The sequence below is a fragment of the Phaenicophaeus curvirostris genome, chromosome 8 (assembly GCF_032191515.1).
Source record: "Phaenicophaeus curvirostris isolate KB17595 chromosome 8, BPBGC_Pcur_1.0, whole genome shotgun sequence".
Classification (NCBI taxonomy): domain Eukaryota; kingdom Metazoa; phylum Chordata; class Aves; order Cuculiformes; family Cuculidae; genus Phaenicophaeus; species Phaenicophaeus curvirostris.
The window spans coordinates 299,973-319,523 of record NC_091399.1 but is presented as its reverse complement, the minus strand read 5'-3'; the positions used below and the strand labels follow the sequence as shown (position 1 = coordinate 319,523).

The following is a 19,551-nucleotide window of genomic DNA, read 5'->3' as shown; positions in this document are numbered from 1 at the left end:
GGGGCGATGCCGGCAGCGCCGGGCCGGTCCTGCTAAAGGAGGGAGAAACGGGGGGCCAGGCGCGTCCCCGCCCGGCGTCCCGCAGCCCTCCCGTTTCCCCAAAGAAACGCGTTCGCCGCGCACGCACCTCCGCTGCCGCCGGCCCCCCGCGAGCGCCCGGACCTGCCCCGGCCCCGCCGCCGGGCCGAGCGCCGCGGCTCCCGCCGAGCGCCTTTGTGCTTCGGTGACAAAGGGGGAGCGGAGCTGCGGCGGCCCCGGCGGCGGGGGAGGAGCGGGGGCCGCGGGCGGGGCGGGGGCCCGGCCCCGGAGCAGCGCGGGGCGCGCGCGCGCGGGGCCCGGGGGGCGGGGGGGAGCGCGTCCCGCGCGCCGCGTCCCGGCCAATCGGCGGCGCCGGCCCTGCCGGCCAATCCGCGCGCCGCGCCTTGGCGCGCGCTGCCGTGGTTACCGCGAGACGCCATGCAGGGCCCCGGCGGCGGGCGGCGGCCCTCGCTGTGAGTGAGGCCCCTGATGCCCCCTCCGGCCCCCTTTAGTGCCACCTCCATCCCCTTAATGCCACCTCCATCCCCTTAATGCCACCTCCATCCCCTTAGTGCCACCTCCATCCCTTTTAGTGCCACCTCCATCCCATTAGTGCCACCTCCATCCCTTTTAGTGCCACCTCCATCCCCCTTAGTGCCACCTCCATCCCTTTTGGTGCCACCTCCATCCCTTTTGGTGCCACCTCCATCCCCTTAGTGCCACCTCCATCCCCCTTAGTGCCACCTCCATCCCTTTCGGTGCCACCTCCATCCCCTTTGTGCCACCTCCATCCCCTTTGTGCCACCTCCATCCCTTTTAGTGCCACCTCCATCCCCTTAATGCCACCTCCATCCCCTTTAGTGCCACCTCCATCCCCTTAGTGCCACCTCCATCCCCTTTATTGCCACCTCCATCCCCCTTAGTGCCACCTCCATCCCTTTTGGTGCCACCTCCATTCCCTTTAGTGCCACCTCCATCTCCCTTAGTGCCACCTCCATCCCTTTTAGTGCCACCTCCATCCCCTTAGTGCCACCTCCATCCCTTTTAATGCCATCACTATCCTCATTATTGACACCTCTGCTCCTTTATTGCCACCTCTATCCCCTTTATTGCCACCTCCGTCTCCTTTATTGCCACCTCTGTCCCCTTTATTGCCACTTCCATCCCGTTTATTGCCACCTTCATTCCCTTTAGTGCCACCACCATCCTCATTATTGCCACCTCCACCCCTTTAGTGCCACTTCCATCCCCTTTATTGCCACCCCCATTCCCTGTGTGTACACTCACCCCCAGGAAACCAAACAGCAGTAATGTGTAGCGCAGGAATTTTTTTTACAGGAGGTGTTGCCCCCTCCTTCTGTCCACCTCGCCCCTCCAATCGCCTTCCTGGGCACTAATCGGGGACTTTCTGGAGGAGTTGCATCATTTCATGATTATCGCACTAAATGGTTTAAATCCTTTTAACTATTTGTGAAAGTTAAGGGACAAGTTATTCGGTGATCATATTTGGTTGGTTATACTTCACAGGTTGAAATGACTTCTATGGCTGATTTCAGGGTAGGGCAAGGACCTGGAGCAAGTTCTGGCAGCCAAAGACAAGCGAGCATCACAAGTGGCATCTTTGCAAACAAAGAAACGAGTGGCAGGAGGCGATCCACAACTTCTGATGGCAAAGCTCTGGCCACAGGATCACTCCTGGGGAACCAGTATGAGATACGGGTGAGGAGCCACTTACACTATTACTGAAAAGTTTTAAATGTGAGTTATTGCAGATGTTAAAAGTTGTCAGAAAAAAGCAGGAGAGGGAGGAGGAAAAAATGGTATGTTTGAAGTTAAAGAGCAGTGGAGGAAGAAAATCGTGCAAAAGCTTAATCCATTCTGAAATGAAGATGATTCGTGTCCATAAGCAACTTGCAAGGATAAAAAAAAAAATAACTCAGAGTAACAATTCTCCTAATCTGAGAACAACTTGCTTGCAACTGTAGCACCTGTGCCTTTGCCTAAAGAAAATCCTCATAACATAACATGCGGGTCCTTTTCAAAGACCCTACCGAATACCTTCTAACAATAAAACATTGTGAGCAGTAAATGAAAAAAGATGCACAACCGTTTACCTCGTTGCTTTTGCTGTGTCGTTAATGTGACATGGATAGTCCCAGTCAATAAACCATTCCTGGTAGTCATTACAGAATACACAAGCGAGAAATGACAAGAGGTTTGACCGAGAAGGAGAAGTGGCTCTGATCATGAGACAGAGTTTTCTCAGATATTTTGCAGCCATATCTATAATAAGAGCTCCAAAAAAAGTTCCAGGAGAAGGCAATAGCCTTCTCAAGGCTGAACCTTAACGAGAAAGCAGGAATGCAAACCTCTCACCCCTGTCCCAATACACAAGCTCTGCTGCAAAAACACTGACACTAACCCTATAGCTGAGGAACCCAAAGTGGGAGAGGAGAGAAAGAGAGGTGAGTATAGAACACATTCTAACTCGTCACAGTGAGACAAGGCTCAGCTCCATTGCTTCACTCAATACGAGTGGACACATGTTCAAATAGAGAAGTTTTTTATCCTTGGTTGGAAAATGTCAGGGTGCAAGGATGAACAGCAAGTTCACATCCAGTTTCTTGTGAAACTGAAGAAATCCGCAACAGAAACTTTCCACCTTATTGACTGAGGCTGATGGTGAAGAGATCCTGAAGATCCAGACAGTGCTCAAAAGAGCCCATATTTTGTCAGTAGATGTGAAAGAAAAACAGACGGAGATCCGTGGAATTGCTTTGAACATTGGCAGCATCAGATGCAGCTCTGTGTCAGCTCAGAAGGGAACTTTTGGTGATCGTAGATGATATTTTGTTACAGGCATATTCTCAGTTTTTTTTGTGTCGGACCTTCTATTAGGCATCATTTGCAGAGAGGTGTTACCTACCTGTTCTGTCGGGTTCCTGCCTGGATCAGGGCCTTCCTTTTGTTCCAGACAAAAGAAAATGTTGCACATGTCATCAGTGTTGCTTGTTTTGGGAACACAGCGAGACTATTATCATTATTTAAATATTTCTTCAGGTTTTTGATGACGAAGGAAAGGATGTGACACCCCATCCACTCTTCCATTCACATCCAAAGGATGCTGTACCTGGGCAGGGCAAATTCTTATCATCAAGTGCTTGCTGTGGCACCACAGGACCTGTCTTTCTTTCTTTTTCAATGCATCAGACAGCAGGAGTGAGCACAAGTTCAGGTTCGTTCTCAAGGTAAGTTGCCATGCTGTCACTTGAATCCCATCCTGCAGGGGACCTGCCCTGTAAGGACCACACAGCTGCTCCTCAGAGAGATTGGGAGCTGGAATGTGCAGGGCTAATACTTACACTCTGTTGTCAAAATACAGAAACATGCCAGCCATAGTCATCATATAAAATCTGATGAATAATAACAAGTAGAATAAATGGAATTTGCCAGTACTTGTATGTCAGAAATGCTGCAATTCTAATACATACAGGTGAGAACAGACTGCAGCACATGCTTTTGTGCAGTTCTAATTGTATTCAATTCTGCTTCCAAAAACGCATTCATTTTTTATCTGTAACATACTAGAAAGGACCATTTTTAGAGATGGTGATGCATACTTCACGGTTCAGGGATGCAGACATCCAGACTGCAGCATTTGTATTGGTTAGACCAGTACGCAGAGTTGTGATGGAGCCTATACACAGATATGTGAGAGAACACTGTCTTAAAGATAAAGGAAGTTGTGTCCTGGTTGTCTAAGCAAGGCTGTACAGCTGAGAAGGGGCATTTGCAGCGAGTTAATAAACTCCCGTTAGCTCCTGTAGATGCTCTCTGCCTTTCCCAAGCTTGTATTTTTTAGAAACTGAAATATATCAATATCTGCTCCGCTCTGGGTATGGGAAAATGCTTTGAAAAAAAGGTCTGGTTTCACTGAAGAGTTACAAATTTATTTTAAAGTATTTTATCTCTTTCAATGAATATTATTAAGTACAGACAACCCTTTTACAAACCTGACTCTTCCAGTTCAAATATCATAATGTTGTTTACATAACAAGAATCCTCTCTTTTAAACTAAATTAAGCAAGTTCCCTCTGTGATTACGTACATCCATTTAAAAAATGTCCTTATGCAAAAACTTCTGAGTTAAAACTGCTAAATTACGTGTTTCACAACTGACTAGATTTCATTTACAACCCTTCGGTACAGAGGGAATAAACAAAGTCAATGGACTGCAGCTGTTTTATCCTCAGGCTGATAAATTCAATTAAGTCATGCCAAAGAAGGTAAATAACTATTTGTGTTTAAAATGATAAATAATGAAGCACATCTCTCAAGCAGTGTGTACACATTCAAATTGTATGGAGAGGAAATGCTATTTATTTAGTCAAAGGGACTAAAAGATGAGTAAAGTCTGCACTGGAAGGAAATATCAGTTAAATAAAGAAAAACATTTCTGACTGTTTTCTTTGGCAAAGTTAATGCCATTGTGATTTATCAGAGAAAGAGATTGCTCTTTGACAACTATCTTTTTGTCATGTTTCCTAGAGTGGCTATTGTAAGGGATAATCCTAGAGGTAGGGATGTTAAGCAGGAGCAAATATACACAGAAGGGGAAAAAAAAAAAGAAGACTTAACAACACGAGGTATCTTCTGAAAAATGAATACATCCTTCTCGGAGACGAGCTCTTCATTAGAAGGAAAAAAATATTTAACTTCATTTTTAAATACAAATCTTTAAAATCGTCTTTTCAAATGCCTTTTGTATACTTATAATTGCTTACATTTAGCTTTTGAGGAAGAGATAATCTGCTGACAAACCTCCCAGCTGTACCCAACGTTTGAGTTTTGCTTCTAGTTATCAGAGCGATCCCCTCAATGAACATTAACTATTTTTTTTAACAAGCTAATCCCTTCAAATGAGTTTCTTGTGCATTTCAAAGACATTTCAGTACATGCAAAACACCAAGTGATCTAAATTCTGGTTGAGAACAGCACTATCTTATTGCACAGTAGGTAGCCGACACTTCATGTTATTAAACGCTAAGAATGAATCTGAGAGCTCAACAGCTTCTTTTCCATCTGCTATTTAATGCCTCAGGATATGCTGTCAGCGGGATTCTTCCTTTTTAAGTCTTTCTCAAACCATTTCATTATTTCCTTTCTTAAGCCTTCTATGACTTCTACAACACAAACATCCCTGTATGTGCTACCTCAGGCTTCTGTGGTTTATCCTGATAACAACGCTGCTGGTTTTGTTGTGCTTTGCTAACTGACATCTTGACTCTCACATACTATATCTGCTTATTTCTTTCTTCCTGAAGGACGTGTGGCAGCAGGAGCACTTCTATATCAAACGTATCAATGACTGAGTCCACACAAGATGAAATCGTGGAACCTGGTTCTCAACAAGACCCAGCTGTTAGCTTATCTGGTAACAAACATACACTGTATAATTATAGATTCAAACTGTTCTTTGGAGCACTATGATCTGTGAGGCACTGCAGTCAGTGGATGTGAGATGCCCAGTGCTTTGAAGGAACTCAGTGCCGCCCAAGTCTTGGATCCTGATCATTAGAATACTTATAGAATTAATCTATCTTCTTTTAAATTTAGAGCAGAAAAGATCTTTTTTGTTAACCTTGTGTAATTTTTCAGATGTGCAGGTGAGGCAAGAGGAGATAAATGAAGATCTGACACAAGAAGACTTAGATAGGAGAGTGGATATTTATCTCACAGAGACAGAAACTATATGGATGTTGGACATGCCATCTGTTGTGGTGTCTGTAGAATCAGAAGATGCTGGCAGAGTTCAGTATGTATATCGGTTGTTGTGTACATGTATGTAGTGTGCTCAGCACACCCAATTTCTGTTGATCACAAAGTCCCAAACAGGCTGTTCACACTTAGGTTCAGTGTTCTGACAACTGCAATTTGCCATTTCACCTTTGTTTAAACCATGATGGGCTGGAGGGTCTCTCTTTTGACAAGACAGCCTAAATTCCTTACAAATCCATCTTTTTGATCCAGTTCCTACCCTCTTTCACTGATAAACTATGACAGAGAAGCAGAAGCAGGGAGTGGTGGCGAGAACACACAAGGGATGGGGGAAGAGAAGATGGAGAAACATAGTATACATTAATTACACAAATTAATTTTAAGGGAAACAGTAAGAAACTGCGAACCTCTGCACTGATTCTTGAGTGTAGCTTTAGGGCTAATAATTTCTTAATAGCAAAGATACAAAATAACTAGGCAGTCTTGGGCTTCATGGGAAGCTCTTCACAGTGCTTCTATCTAGGAGAAACTTCACCCTACCACATGCAACCTTGCCTGTTAAAAATTGTGTCTCCCCTTGGTTGCATCCAGTATGTCCTCCCTGGACTACTGTGAATTTTAGCAGGGAGTTAACCCAGAACATGTAGTTCTTTGTCTTACTCCTGAGAATGGACTGGGACAGAGTGCAGCAAAGTTCTCTCCATGATGCCACGAAGCCTGAGATGCAGTGTGCTGCAGCTGGGTGTCAAACAACTTAGATAAGAGAGGGTTTTCTTCTGCTAGTATACACGCAAAGTTTATGGCAGGACTTCAACCCCCACTGCCTGCAAATCACACGGGTGTGATTTTGGGGAAGAAGGAAGAGGAAGAGCATCCTATGAATCAGACTTGGCTAGTTATGTAGCACATATTGCCAACTGTATAGGAACAGACAGTGACTCTTCCTGATCCCAACAACCTGTCGGTGGACTGGGGCTGGGTATAATCTGCATCTGCTGTTAGAATACTGAAACCAAAGAAATGGAAAAAGTTACGCAATTCCCACTGACCATTCCTATAGAACCTCAGGGCTGGATCAAATAGAAATGTACTAGTTCCAGTTTTGTCTCTTAGATGCACAAACATTCACTCCCAAGTGTTGAGAGCTACATACTACTGAACTCTTCTAAATTCCACAGAAGCGCAAAGGTCATTGAAGTAGGGATTTTTGCTGATGCCTACCTCTACAGGCTATTCCCATTTTAGAGCAGCATCACAAGGTCAGAAATAGCTGCTGAAAAGTGATATGTAGAGTGAAAGAAAATCTAGCAATCAAAAAAAACCCTCAAGCAGTAAATTTATGACATGCAATATCCCCTCCTGTTCACCTTGTGGTTAAATACACTGGGAAGTTGAATGCAGATGTTTTTCAGAAAGTCAAGGCACACTTGTTTGGCTTTTTTTCCTTTTTCCAAGGGAACGGAATAGGATTTATGTTGAAATTTGCAAAAACAGACCTGGCAACGATCGCTTTGTAGAAAAAACTATGCAAACCATTAACGGAGCCACAAAGAACAAGGAAGTGCAATGTGACGAAGTCATCATGGAAGATAAAGGTAGACTTTCTGAGTACCATATAGGAAAGCATGTTTAATAAGAAAGGGCTTTAATTTACTTCATTGTACCCTTGGCACTTGGGTTTATTATGACATTTAGTTTACTAATTTAATATTATTTGGAGAAACTAACATACTGCTAGGTCGTGATACCTCAGAAGACTCTCTGCACAAAGACAGGGTACTGAGGAAAGGGACTTTTCTGTCTTCCATCTCTAAACAGGAGAAGACGTGTCTTCAACTTTCATTTTCAGAGCTTTATGTTCACACAGGCTAGTGTGATTTGTGGTGGCCTTTTTTGCCCCTCCTAAAAACTGATAATTGGTACTGATGCCCTTATTATTATACCATTGCAATAAAATAGTCATTATACTAGCTGTGAGCTGCTGTGTCCTGCCTGCCTCAGCACTTTGCAAGCAGAGAGTGCTGCTTAGGAGGCAGAACTTCATCTAGTGCTCAGCTGTGGTCTTAAAATATGAAAGGACACAGTTCCCTTTTTTCTCTTAACTTTTCGGTGATGCTAGTTTCTATATTATTTGCCATAATGCAAAGAACAGAACTTACGTTATGAGATTTAAAATCTCCGGGAAAACAGAAAATCTTGGCAGCATCACCAGGTAGATGCAATTTTACAAAATGTTCAACCTCAGTGCTCTAAAAACACTATAGAGGAATTAGGTTTTAGACGCATGTGCTGACCTTTGCTTCACTATGGACCTTTTTTTTATGTGTAGGAAGCCAAAGAAAACTATGGGGCTTTTCCAAACATTCTTCCTTTGTGTTCGTTAGTATATGTAAAACAAGTGAAAAAAAAAAAATCAAAAGGAGAAGCAATATAGATATTAATCTGACTTGAAAATGTGTCTTCCCCTTTTCTGTGTGCCTTGAGCATCTGCGGGGCTCATTCCAACCCATGTTTGAAAAGTTGGGCACACAAAGGCAAGGTCACAGAGCGTTGTTTGACTGGGAGATGCTTCCGCTGAATGGGGACCACGCACCCAGAAGACCCTGAAACAGACACTGCAGTGACAATACAGCTGTTGTTGCAGCCTTGTCTGACCCTCAGGTGGTTCAAAGCCCCTCTGCCAAACAGCTGAGAAGACAGACAAGAAATAAATCTTCGCTCAGCTATACATTGTATAACAATGTACTGAAACAAGAGACTTGTATAATACTTGTATAATTCATTTCTAGGGATGTTAGTCACTTCCTGGGACCTGTGCGATTCATTTAACATACTGGAGACAAAACCTGCGTCAAAAGCAGAAAGTAGCAGAGCCACAACTGGGAAAAGCAGCACATCTCACGCAACTAAAGAGCACAATCAGACTATGTCTGTGTCTTCTGACAGAGGTAATGACTTTCCAGGTAACATTTCTGCTGTGTTTTCATCCTTCTAAACCCTGCATATCAATATGCTGTGTGGTGAAAACTACACAAAGAAAATGCTTTGTCTGGCTGTCTGGCACTTGAAAGAGAGTTTGTTAAAGAATCTTGGACAGGTCTGCACTGAGACCTTCTTTGTCCAGTGCTGTCGTAAATGATCTGAAATAAAGAGTCAGTGACAAAGCCTGCTGGCACCAACTTACTTGGGGCAGTAGAAGCAGGACACCACTTGTGAAAAATTCCAGAAGTATCTCATCATACAGACTATTTGATCAACACGAAAAAATAATTGCAGAAGGGTTGGGGGGGTTTTATGATGTTAGGTTATGCTATGCTTTTTGCAAGTGGGGGAGACTTCTTATCCCTTTGCTTTTATGTGCAATGTATTACCATGTTAAAACTGTTTTTTCCCATATTATCTGTCGCCAGGTAGCACAACCTCTGTAATGATTTTGGAAGGTGCTGCTCTAGCCAGAATCCACAAAGTGGAGGAATGCCATTCAGAGGCTATATTAACATCCATGAACTTTCAGCAGAACTTATTTTTTATGGAGAGGATTCTAATGGAGAACATTTTTCAACCCAAACTTGCAGCTTATCGGCAGCTTCCTGTCCTTATAGGTTCGTTTGTTCTTGGCTACCCTGTTTTCAGCACAAGGCTTTGCATGTTGGCGAAAGTCGATGAGGGAGTTACATCCCTCATCAAAGCTCTTTGCAGAAGACAAGCCATTTAAGAAATAGACAAAGGAAAGGAGAGTTTATGAGATATCAACATGAACTTTGCAGTGTTACACCACTCCCTCTAACAGACATCCTTACAAGACTTGGTGGAAGAATTGAATAAATGAGTTCTGAGCTGGCTCATCTCCCTTCATCACAATAAACTGATACTTACTCAAAATATCAGTCAAACTTGTTTCCTGACATTTAAGATACAGACTAATTCAGCTACTTCTCCCACCATTTTTTTGCATTGGAATGCCTTTTACATTTTTTTTTAATTATCATTTTGTAAATAGACTGGTGGTAAACAGAAGTTCAGTGTCTAATGAGGTACATTCACTGCAGACTGTTACAGGCAATACCAGGACCCAAGTACTCAATAATATTTTACCTTTTATGGGTGTTCCAAGTTAACACAGAGATTAAAAAAAACAAAAGGGAGACTCACACTGCTTTTATGGTACTGTAACTCTTCATGTCAGAGAGAGTTTCAGTTTCCCAGGCAATGAGCCTGTTACATTCTCACTCTTCAGGAAGCCGCTCCAGCTGGAGCAGGGTACTGGCCAGGAGAACTTTTGTTCTGACAATACAGCAGTTACTGTGTTCTTATGTTGTTCACAGTGATCTGAGATGCATTTATGATTTGTACATTACATAAAACAAGAGGGTGAGTAAACAAAAAAACACAGTCTAAAAATATGCTCTACACTTAATATTCCCAAGTAATGAGCAACTTATTACAGCATCAGGCAATTTTGCTACAGTGTTACAGCATCAATGCCTGAGTGTGGCTTTGCAAAATTTGGCATCTACCATGAAAAAAACTCCTGTTTAAACAAACTTTTAAATATGAGAGATTAGAAACATTCCTGTTAGAGGTGGACACAAATTCCTAACTTGTTGCTGGGTAGCTAAATTAATTCGTTAGACACCCGGAGCACAACTGGCACACTATAGCCTGATCTGGCTATTCAATGTTTTAGCCACAGTTTTAGAAGTTAGGATGTCTTAATTCCTCAAATCTTCATTCTTTTTGCTGCAAAATATTTGTTGAAAGGGCAATTTTTTATTTCTCATGTGAATGACTAGAGTTGGAGAAGTGAAATGATACTACTCACATGCTACTGTTTTTGTGCATTTTAGATCCTGATGTTACATCAGACACGAGTGATAAGGTAGCAGCCACGAAAGAAGCTAATCAGGAAGAGCAGGACAAGGAAAAGGAGGATAAGGAAGAGCAGAAGGAAGCAATCATTGAGCCATCAGTACTGTCAGATCTAAAGAAAACCCTAGAAGAAACTGTACCTCTCAGACTGGAGCAGCTATGGTCATATATGTGTGATTTAACACATGGTCACAGTGTAAGCAGTATGACTTGGAACAAAGTCAACCCAGTGAGTTAACACATTGCTTCTTCTAAGCTGTTTACAAAATAGTATAAGCAATTGGTGTAAATAAACTCCTAGTTTTGATGTACTTTGTTGGGAGGGATCTCAGAGAGATGCATTCATCCCTATAGTCAGGTACGTTGTCTTTGCATCCCTCTCTCTGCATTTTGGCTTCTCTTTTAACAATATTGCTACATTAGTCTGCAGTCTGGACAGCTGCGCTAGGCTTTTCTTACAAATGTATCCCAATGGCTTTAACTGGTCGAGAATTTAATTTAATTGGTCCGGTTTGCCATGGATGCTCACCTGAACAACAACATTAAGATAGCAGACTTGGTCTGTTATAGAAATGAAAGTCAAAATTTAAACCCCTATTACTACACTTTATGACTATTGATGGAGTTTATTTGTGGTAGTTTAGATACCACATTTTTGTTTCTAACAGCAATCTCCCAAGAAAGCTGCATTGATCAAACTCTTAAGGATAAGACGCATAATAACAGGCACAGATTTCCAAGCAGCTGGCCCAAGTTTATTTAATTCAGTTTCAGTGGTGGTGAGGATGACTAAGACATCTCCACTTTCAGATTAATGTAAAGCTCAGTTTTTCCAACAGAGCTCTCTTATGGCCACAACAAAAATAATGAATGGAAGGAAGGTAAAAAGCAGGTGAGGATGAGAAACAAAACCAGTAAGATTGCCCCAGGGAAAAAGAGAGAGAAAATAAAGACCATTTAATACTGTTTGTACACCAGATCCCCAGATATTACGAAGTTTGGCACATTGTAGTGTTAGCATTGTAGGGCAAACAAATACCTGCTTTAAAAGTGTTAGTTTCACAAGCTACTTACACATAGAAAAAAAAACTAATGGAGTCGAAGACTTAAAGACTTGCTGCTGTTTTTTACTTCTACTTATGGAAGGGAATGAAGAGAATTCACTGGACTCCACTGTAGAGAGCTAAAACCTATGAGTTTGAGGTGGTCACTGAAGCTCCCTTTTGCAGCCAACACTGAGAGAGAGAAAAGTAGAATTATTATTAAATACTGCACATTAAAATAAGGTTATAGAACAGCGCATATTCATCTCTGGAAGGAGACATATTTTTATGATGGCCAGGGTGGGTAGACTGCAAACACAATTGACAGTGACTATGAAGGCACTTTTAGTTGAACCAGTTTCCACTATTCTAGAAATTCTGTTCTTGTGTGTCATTCTGCTTCCGTATCATAGAATCATAGAATCATAGAATAACCAGGTTGGAAAAGACCCACCAGATCATCGAGTCCAACCGTTCCCATCAAACACTAAACCATGCCCCTTAGCACCTCATCCACCCATGCCTTAAACACCTCCAGGGAAGGTGAATCAACCACCTCCCTGGGCAGCCTGTGCCAGTGCCCAATGACCCTTTCTGTGAAAAATATTTTCCTAATGTCCAGCCTAAACCTCCCCTGGCGGAGCCTGAGGCCATTCCCTCTTGTCCTGTCCCCTGTCACTTGGGAGAAGAGGCCAGCACCCTCCTCTCTACAACCTCCTTTCAGGTAGTTATAGAGAGCAATGAGGTCTCCCCTCAGCCTCCTCTTCTCCAGGCTAAACAACCCCAGCTCTCTTAGCCGTTCCTCATAAGGCCTGTTCTCCAGCCCCTTCACCAGCTTTGTTGCTTGTTTCTGGACTCGTTCCAGAGCCTCAACATCCTTCTTGTGGTGAGGGGCCCAGAACTGAACACAGGATTCAAGGAGCGGTCTCACCAGTGCCGAGTACAGAGGGAGAATAACCTCCCTGGACCTGCTGGTCACACCGTTTCTGATCCAAGCCAAGATGCCATTGGCCTTCTTGGCCACCTGGGCACATTGCTGGCTCATGTTCAGTCACTGTCAACCAACACCCCCAGGTCCCTCTCCTCCAGGCAGCTTTCTAGACAGACTTCTCCTAGTCTGTAGCACTGCACAGGGTTGTTGTGCCCCAAGTGCAGGACCCGGCACTTGGCCTTGTTAAACCTCATCCCATTGGACTCTGCCCAGTGGTCCAGCCTGTTCAGATCCCTTTGCAGAGCCTCCCTACCCTCCAGCAGATCGACACTTCCACCCAGCTTAGTGTCATCTGCAAACTTGCTAAGGGTGCACTCAATGCCTTCATCCAGGTCCTTGATAAAGACATTGAACAGGGCTGGACCCAGCACTGAGCCCTGGGGAACAAAAGCATTATTTTTACAGACTTTGTACTGAGAGTCACTGTTAAAAGAAAATCGCCTTTTAAAAATACCCAACTTACCTTTACATTAAACTGAGATATATCTGTTAATCTGTGTTTCTAGGATCTTTTAGCTGTGGGTTACAGAGCTTTTGATTTTAAAGAACAGAAGAAAGGCTTGGCTTGCTGTTGGTCACTGAAGAACCCCATGGTAACAAGCACTCAGTTTGTTTTCTTTCTTTTTCTTCAATGCACTTTTCTGCTGTATTATTTCTGCTTTATTAATTTCCCTCTTCCCATTTCAAAAAGCAAGACCTAGCCAATAAGGTTGAATTTACTAGCCCAAACTATATCTGGGAAATTTATTCTGACTGCAGTACCTGGCAACGTGCTTAGATCTTGATCCAAACAAAGTGCCTGCAGGAAGAAGTTCAGATTTTGTGCCTGTGCACACTCTCAGCTGACACATCCAGCAGAGGTGCTGCCTGCACTGGTGGTTTGCTAACAGGGACGTCTGTTCACGGGAACTAAACTCATTGCACGCAGGCCACCGAACAGCTAACAGATGGTTACAGCTCTCAGGTAGCACCTGCCTATGCTGGGCAACTTAGCAATGCAGATCTCTGTATCCCATTTCCAATCCCTAGAGCAACCTACCCAAGCTTGTAAATCTGTGTCATTATCACTGTGGGTAGAAATTATTTTTGACCATTTGTTCAACACTTCCAAACTCTCATTACAGAAAACAACTGTATTTTAAATTTAAGGATTATCCTTTCCAATCTATTTTCTGTTGTACCATGAAATTCTGTTAGGTTGAAGGAAAATAAAAAGTATATAATATAATTATCTAATGTAGCTTCTTATAGTACTGTCAAAAAGACAGTGGCTTTCACAGATGTCACATTTACATATCCATCTGAAAAGTGATCCTTTTTAAATTAGACTTTTAAAAAAAATGTTGGAAATCTCAGTTACAAAGTGACATGATAAAAAACATCTGATTGCCATCACATTACACAGTTTTAATTTGATTTGTTCTACAAACTTCACTTGGCCAAAATTGTGTATTAGACTAATTTAAATCATGCAGAGTCAAGTCTTGGATATTTATCACCTCAATAAGAATCAAATACCCTTGTGATTTTCTGATGTCACCTTAGTCCTCAAGTCCCTGACATTAAAAAATAAGACCTGGAATACAGGTCTTGGCAAGCAAGCACTCTACTCTCTCAGATTTCAAGAGCTCAGTGCAGTAATTTGAAGGGTTTAATCTTATAACAGAGCTGAATCAGTTTTCTCTTACACAGAGAAACTATGCGAAAATGGTGGTTTTCAGATCCCTGAAGCACGTTAGATTGCAGTTTATCTAAGCTTCTGTATTTGGAAAGGTACTTATCTTCATATTACAAGATAGAAAACGATTGGAGAAATTTCCTGAAGTGTCAGGTTTGTTTAAAAATAACCAAACAAATCAAACAAACAAAACCTTCTTTCTGTACTCACATAGTTGAATCTTAGGGAACTTGCTTTTTAGGTATTTGGTTTGCAGCAGGCGCATCTACCTTATTTTACAGTGTCATATCTCTGCACAGTCTTTATTTTTTCATAGTTTTATCAGTTCAGCAAGAAATAAACTGAATCATTTAGGATACAGTACCTAATTTCTGTCTAGAAGCAGTTGCTATGATCATTGCACTTGAGTTTTCCAGCAAACCCTATCAGTCTTATATCCAGTATTGAGAAGATGGAGGTAAATTAAGAAACTGACTTAAAATATTCTTGTATTTTCCTACTGTTCAGTGGCCAGAGCGTATTTTCCAGTGTAAGCATGGTGTTACTGCTTTGGATTTCTCTATGGCAAGCCCAAATCTTTTAGCAGTTGGTTTGTACGATGGTTCTGTTGCAATCTATGATGTAAGGAGCTGTAATGACACCCCACTTTTGGAGAACAGGTAAGGCTCTGTTTTCCCATCTCCTCTCACCTCACATCTTAGCAAATAACAAATAAAAGAATATCCACACCTGAAAAGCTGAGGGAATAGTAGCATTCTTGATAAGTAAGGCTTGCGAGTGCTCAGGGATGTTGCGTTTTTTTCATTTCCAACTTTTGTCAGCATCTTCCACTTTAGACTGGAAATGCCAATATTTGGAAATATTTGGAAATATGGAAATGCCTCAGTACTCTCAAATGCTAGAATTTTCTGGAGCAAAAATGTATGGTAATGCATAAATGTCCTGAAGGGCGAAAGTGAGCTGAACTTTTCCCATCCACCTATTTACACAGATACCGCCAAACCCTCAGAGAATGCCATTGTCCCTCTGCACTGCCATCACTCCCTATTCTTATTTCTGCTCATAAATGCTTACATTACTGTAATACCACTGGTCCTTGTTTGAGATACAAAACTCTCTGCACTGTTGCTGTGTATACAAAGCAAGCTCCCTGCGTTGGAAAGGTCAAACAAATTACTACTATGCTCTGACTTCTTAAGAAAATGCAGCAAGTTACCACCGTATATAATTTTATACTCCATGTACTAACTAGGATAATCCTGTCCCAGACAGTAAATCCTTGTGGGAGACAAGTGGTAGCTTTTGCTGGTCTCTCACTGATTCCACATCAAAAATTGAGAAAATACCAGAACAAGCGAGCGATAAGCAGGAATGATGAAGAAAACAAGAGGGAAGGGGTGATCAGGAGACATTTACCCTGTGGGCAGCTCCCCAGGTCTAGGGAATTCTCCTATAAGGTGTGGACTGATTTCATGATCAGGTGTCAATGAAAGATGTGTCAGCACATTGAACAGTGCCCTGAAACTAAATATAAAATGTGTCTGATAAAAGAAGAACTTGCCTGGAGAAAAGAGCAGACATTTAGATTTTTTTTTTTTTTTTTAAAACAAGAAGAGCTTAACAACATTTCTGTAATGAACATCAAGTCTTATGACAAAGTGGAAGGTTAATTATTTTTCAAATGTATTGTCTCACCTTTGTCCATCTATGATTTATCATTTGTGGGTTTTGTCCCAGTGCATCTTCAAATAAACACACAGGTCCTGTATGGCAACTGAGGTGGGTGGAACAAGACAGAAGTGCAACAGGAGATGGCAAGAAAGAGAGATTAATCTGCATCTCAGCAGACAGCCGTGTAACTGAGTGGCTTATACAAAAAAGACTGGACTGCACTAGTAAGTGTTTTCCCCTGAAACATTTATACAGAGGGATAATACCTGAAATTGCAATTGCTTCATTTTATTTCAGGTAGCATTCTTTAAACCAGTTATCATACACAAAACATTTAAGAGCTGCTGAATGTTCCAAGGAGGCATGAGTTATTCATAGCACTGTCACAAACCTTTTTGACAAAACTTCTTGCTATTTGCACAGATTTGATGAAAATAAAGCGAACAGCAAGTGAGAAGAAAAAAATATCAGGTGAGAAAGGAAAGAAAAGAGAAGCTCCAATATCTCAACAGGCAGCTGGAATGTGCTTTGACTTCCATCCAAAGGTAGGCTCAGGAAGTCCATCCTGACTGAAATATTATCGAGGAGACCTGTGCAGCCATAGTGACATCCTCAACTGGAGCTACTTTAATATGCAGTGTATTTGCAGTGTATTTAGTTCTGAAAAAAATTGCTTCTTAGCTAATAACAATTTTACCCAAAATTGATGACACGGTAAACCAAGCAAGTAATCTCTGTATGTGAATGACTGTATCATTGCAGCTGTGTTAATCACATTTGCATTGGGCCAAATCCTAGGGTTACTTTCTTCTGTGTGCTGGTCAAATCAGTTCAACATCTCCTGAGTCTAGAACTTAGGCGGCTGTGCTTCTGTTTATCCATCTGAAAGTTTTGTCCTCAGAGCATTTGAAGAATTCATGTATTTGCCAATATGGATTGCAGAGATTTTCAGGAGTCAAAAATCACAGTCTTTGTGCTGCAGAGATGGAGAACACACATAGCAAATGTCACACTCTGGCACCGCTGCATCTATTGTACATACACCTCTAGCAGATATGCCAGCAGCCCAGCACACAATGTCCTGCAACTCCACTTTAGTTCTTCAGGGCATTGTCACTGCCCAACTCATCCAGTCCTTTGTATATTTTTGGATGACTGATAAAGAGGTTAATCCAGCTTAGGTTGCTTTTACCTTTCTTTCAGGATACTAATGTTTATCTTACTGGAACAGAAGAGGGTTATATCCACAAGTGTTCCTGTTCGTGTGACGAACAGTTTCTACAGACATACAGGGGCCATAAGGTAAGTGATACATAGAAAAAGTAATGACAACAAAAGCTTCAATTAATCTCACAAATGTAATAGTTTCTTTGTTTATATTTACTAAACAAAGCATCAGCAACAAAAGAAAACTAAACTTCTTCTATTAGGACTGAATTCCCTTAGCATAAAGCATGACAGTCTTGCAGGATTACTTTCTATACTACAGGATATTTTTACAAATAATTTATTGAAACTTGAACTAAAAATTGTTTTAAAGCTTAGTTCTAGCTTTATTTTAAGAAAACTGTCAGTAATCTTGTTGTCTTGGAAACCACTGTTACATAGTCTTACCTCTGAGAGAAAGATGGCAGAACTTTTTTTTAAAAAAAAAAATATAAAAAAGTGGTGCTTTTAAAGTCTTTGCTTCATCCAAGAAGCTTCCTTTCAGCATCCGCTTCTCCTAACAACTGGTGAAGGGACAGGGTCAGCTGAATGTTTTCTGTTCCTAAGACCTCTCCTGTCTTACCACACCTGCTGCATTCTAATTTCCTATGGATACACATAGAACGATGCTGGTTTTGGCATTACAGTCAGAGAACAGTTAAGGATTTACATGAAAGGTCACTATTAAAAACCATCCTGTGAGGCTGTAGCTCTAGAATAACATGAAGTTCTCTTTTTGTTTCTTCTCAAACACCAAGGGCCCCGTGTACAAAGTCACTTGGAATCCATTCAGCACCGACATGTTCCTAAGCTGCTCTGCAGACTGGAGCATTATTTTATGGCAGCAGGATTCACAGATGCCCATTTTAACTTTCAGTTCCACCACTGCTTCTGTTCATGATATTATGTGGTCTCCAAAATCAGTCTCCATATTTGCAGCAGCAAATGAAAACAGAGTAGAAATTTGGGATCTTAGTGTCAGCATGTAAGTAATTACTTTTCCCAAAGAAGATTCTGAAACTTAATGGCCAAAAGGCTACACATTAATGCCTAATCAGTATTGTTATCAGAACATGACAGCTCCATGCCATTTGCTTGCTTAGTTACTGGGAGTATTGCATTTTGAAATAGTAATTTTGTAAAAAGCTGGGAGTTACGAGAGAATTGTGATTAAAAGAGAAGAAGCTAGATGCCTCATGGAATTGATAAAGGATAAATCTGCTTTTTTTGCTGCAGAAACCATAGATTCTACCACAGCCGTAGATAAAAGAAAAATGACAAAAGTGAGTTACTTGGGACGTTTTATAAAGATAAGATGGTCAGGAGTTCAGACACCTTTCATGTTTTCCCACTACTGTAACGTAGGCGAACACCTTGCATGCAGCTTAGGTGATCTGTGCCATTACCTGGTCTGCACTATTCAGTATTAACGACAGCACAAAGCCCAAAGTGGAAGAGGTGGCCTACCAATTACTGTGTAGCAAAAAGCAAGTTATTCGTATAATAAAATTATTACACACACCCCTTTAGGCAATAGGACAGATTTTAGGTAACCAGGATCTCTTAGTTAATAGCAGCTGGAATTTTTGTTCTGGTAGAGACCAAACAGAACGCTCCCTCACTTTTTAGTTTTTTGAGTTAATGTAGACCATAAAACATGAAACATGCAACACTTATCAGGCCTGCATTACTGTTAGGCTTTACACCTATGTCATCATTAACAATTGCCTCTGTTGGGTTGCAGCTTCCACCCCGTGGTCTCTTGCTTCGCCAGCCCAGGAGCAGAATTTACCTCTGTGCTCTTTGCCAACAACACCGACTGCCTTCTGGTAGGAGACAGTAAAGGAGAAGTTGGCGTGTTTGAGCTGCAGAACCTGGCTGCTCACAGCAGTAATAAGGTATGACTCATTAGGAAGGGGTATCATCCTGAAAAGTAATTTCCTTTAGAAACAAGATACATATTTGTATGCTTCTAAGTATGATGCCACAAATGCAATCCAAAGAGGCCGGCCTAGAAGCGCTATTTTCAAGGAAAAACACTGTTAGGGGTATGCATAGTTTTAACAGAACTGTAACAAAGAATGAGACAAGACAATAGAAACCACCCTAGCCTGCTTTGTGGGTGCTCACTACACAAACAAGTCAGTTCCCAATTCACGTGTAGAAATTTTGTGTCACTGCATGGCTTTTACTGCAATTACACTCTCATACAGCTCTTTTTTTCCCCCTGTTGTTTTACAGGTTGGTACCTTACAGGATATAATCAGTCTTGCTGTAGCTGTTTAACAGTAGCTAAG

General features: G+C 41.8%; 1 protein-coding gene across 2 annotated transcripts; it reads left to right on the top strand.

Annotated features, from left to right (window-relative positions):
* The first annotated feature begins 403 nt into the window (after nt 1-403).
* LOC138723120 (dynein axonemal intermediate chain 4-like) lies at nt 404-19,323 on the top strand. Of its 2 annotated transcripts, XM_069862011.1 has the most exons (16): nt 404-491; nt 1,575-1,737; nt 3,079-3,266; nt 5,343-5,452; nt 5,677-5,833; nt 7,252-7,391; nt 8,586-8,744; nt 9,207-9,398; nt 10,644-10,894; nt 13,206-13,292; nt 14,885-15,036; nt 16,115-16,272; nt 16,472-16,593; nt 17,252-17,350; nt 18,013-18,239; nt 18,999-19,323. In XM_069862011.1, exons 1-16 carry the CDS (start codon nt 457-459, stop codon nt 19,156-19,158), a joined length of 2,400 nt encoding a protein of 799 aa, XP_069718112.1. In that variant the 5' UTR covers nt 404-456; the 3' UTR covers nt 19,159-19,323. The 2 variants fall into 2 exon arrangements, with proteins under 2 accessions (XP_069718112.1, XP_069718111.1); XM_069862010.1 differs by lacking the exons at nt 404-491; nt 1,575-1,737; nt 3,079-3,266 and having other exon boundaries at nt 4,735-5,452; nt 8,586-8,759; nt 18,999-19,322.
* Nucleotides 19,324-19,551: the final 228 nt, after the last annotated feature.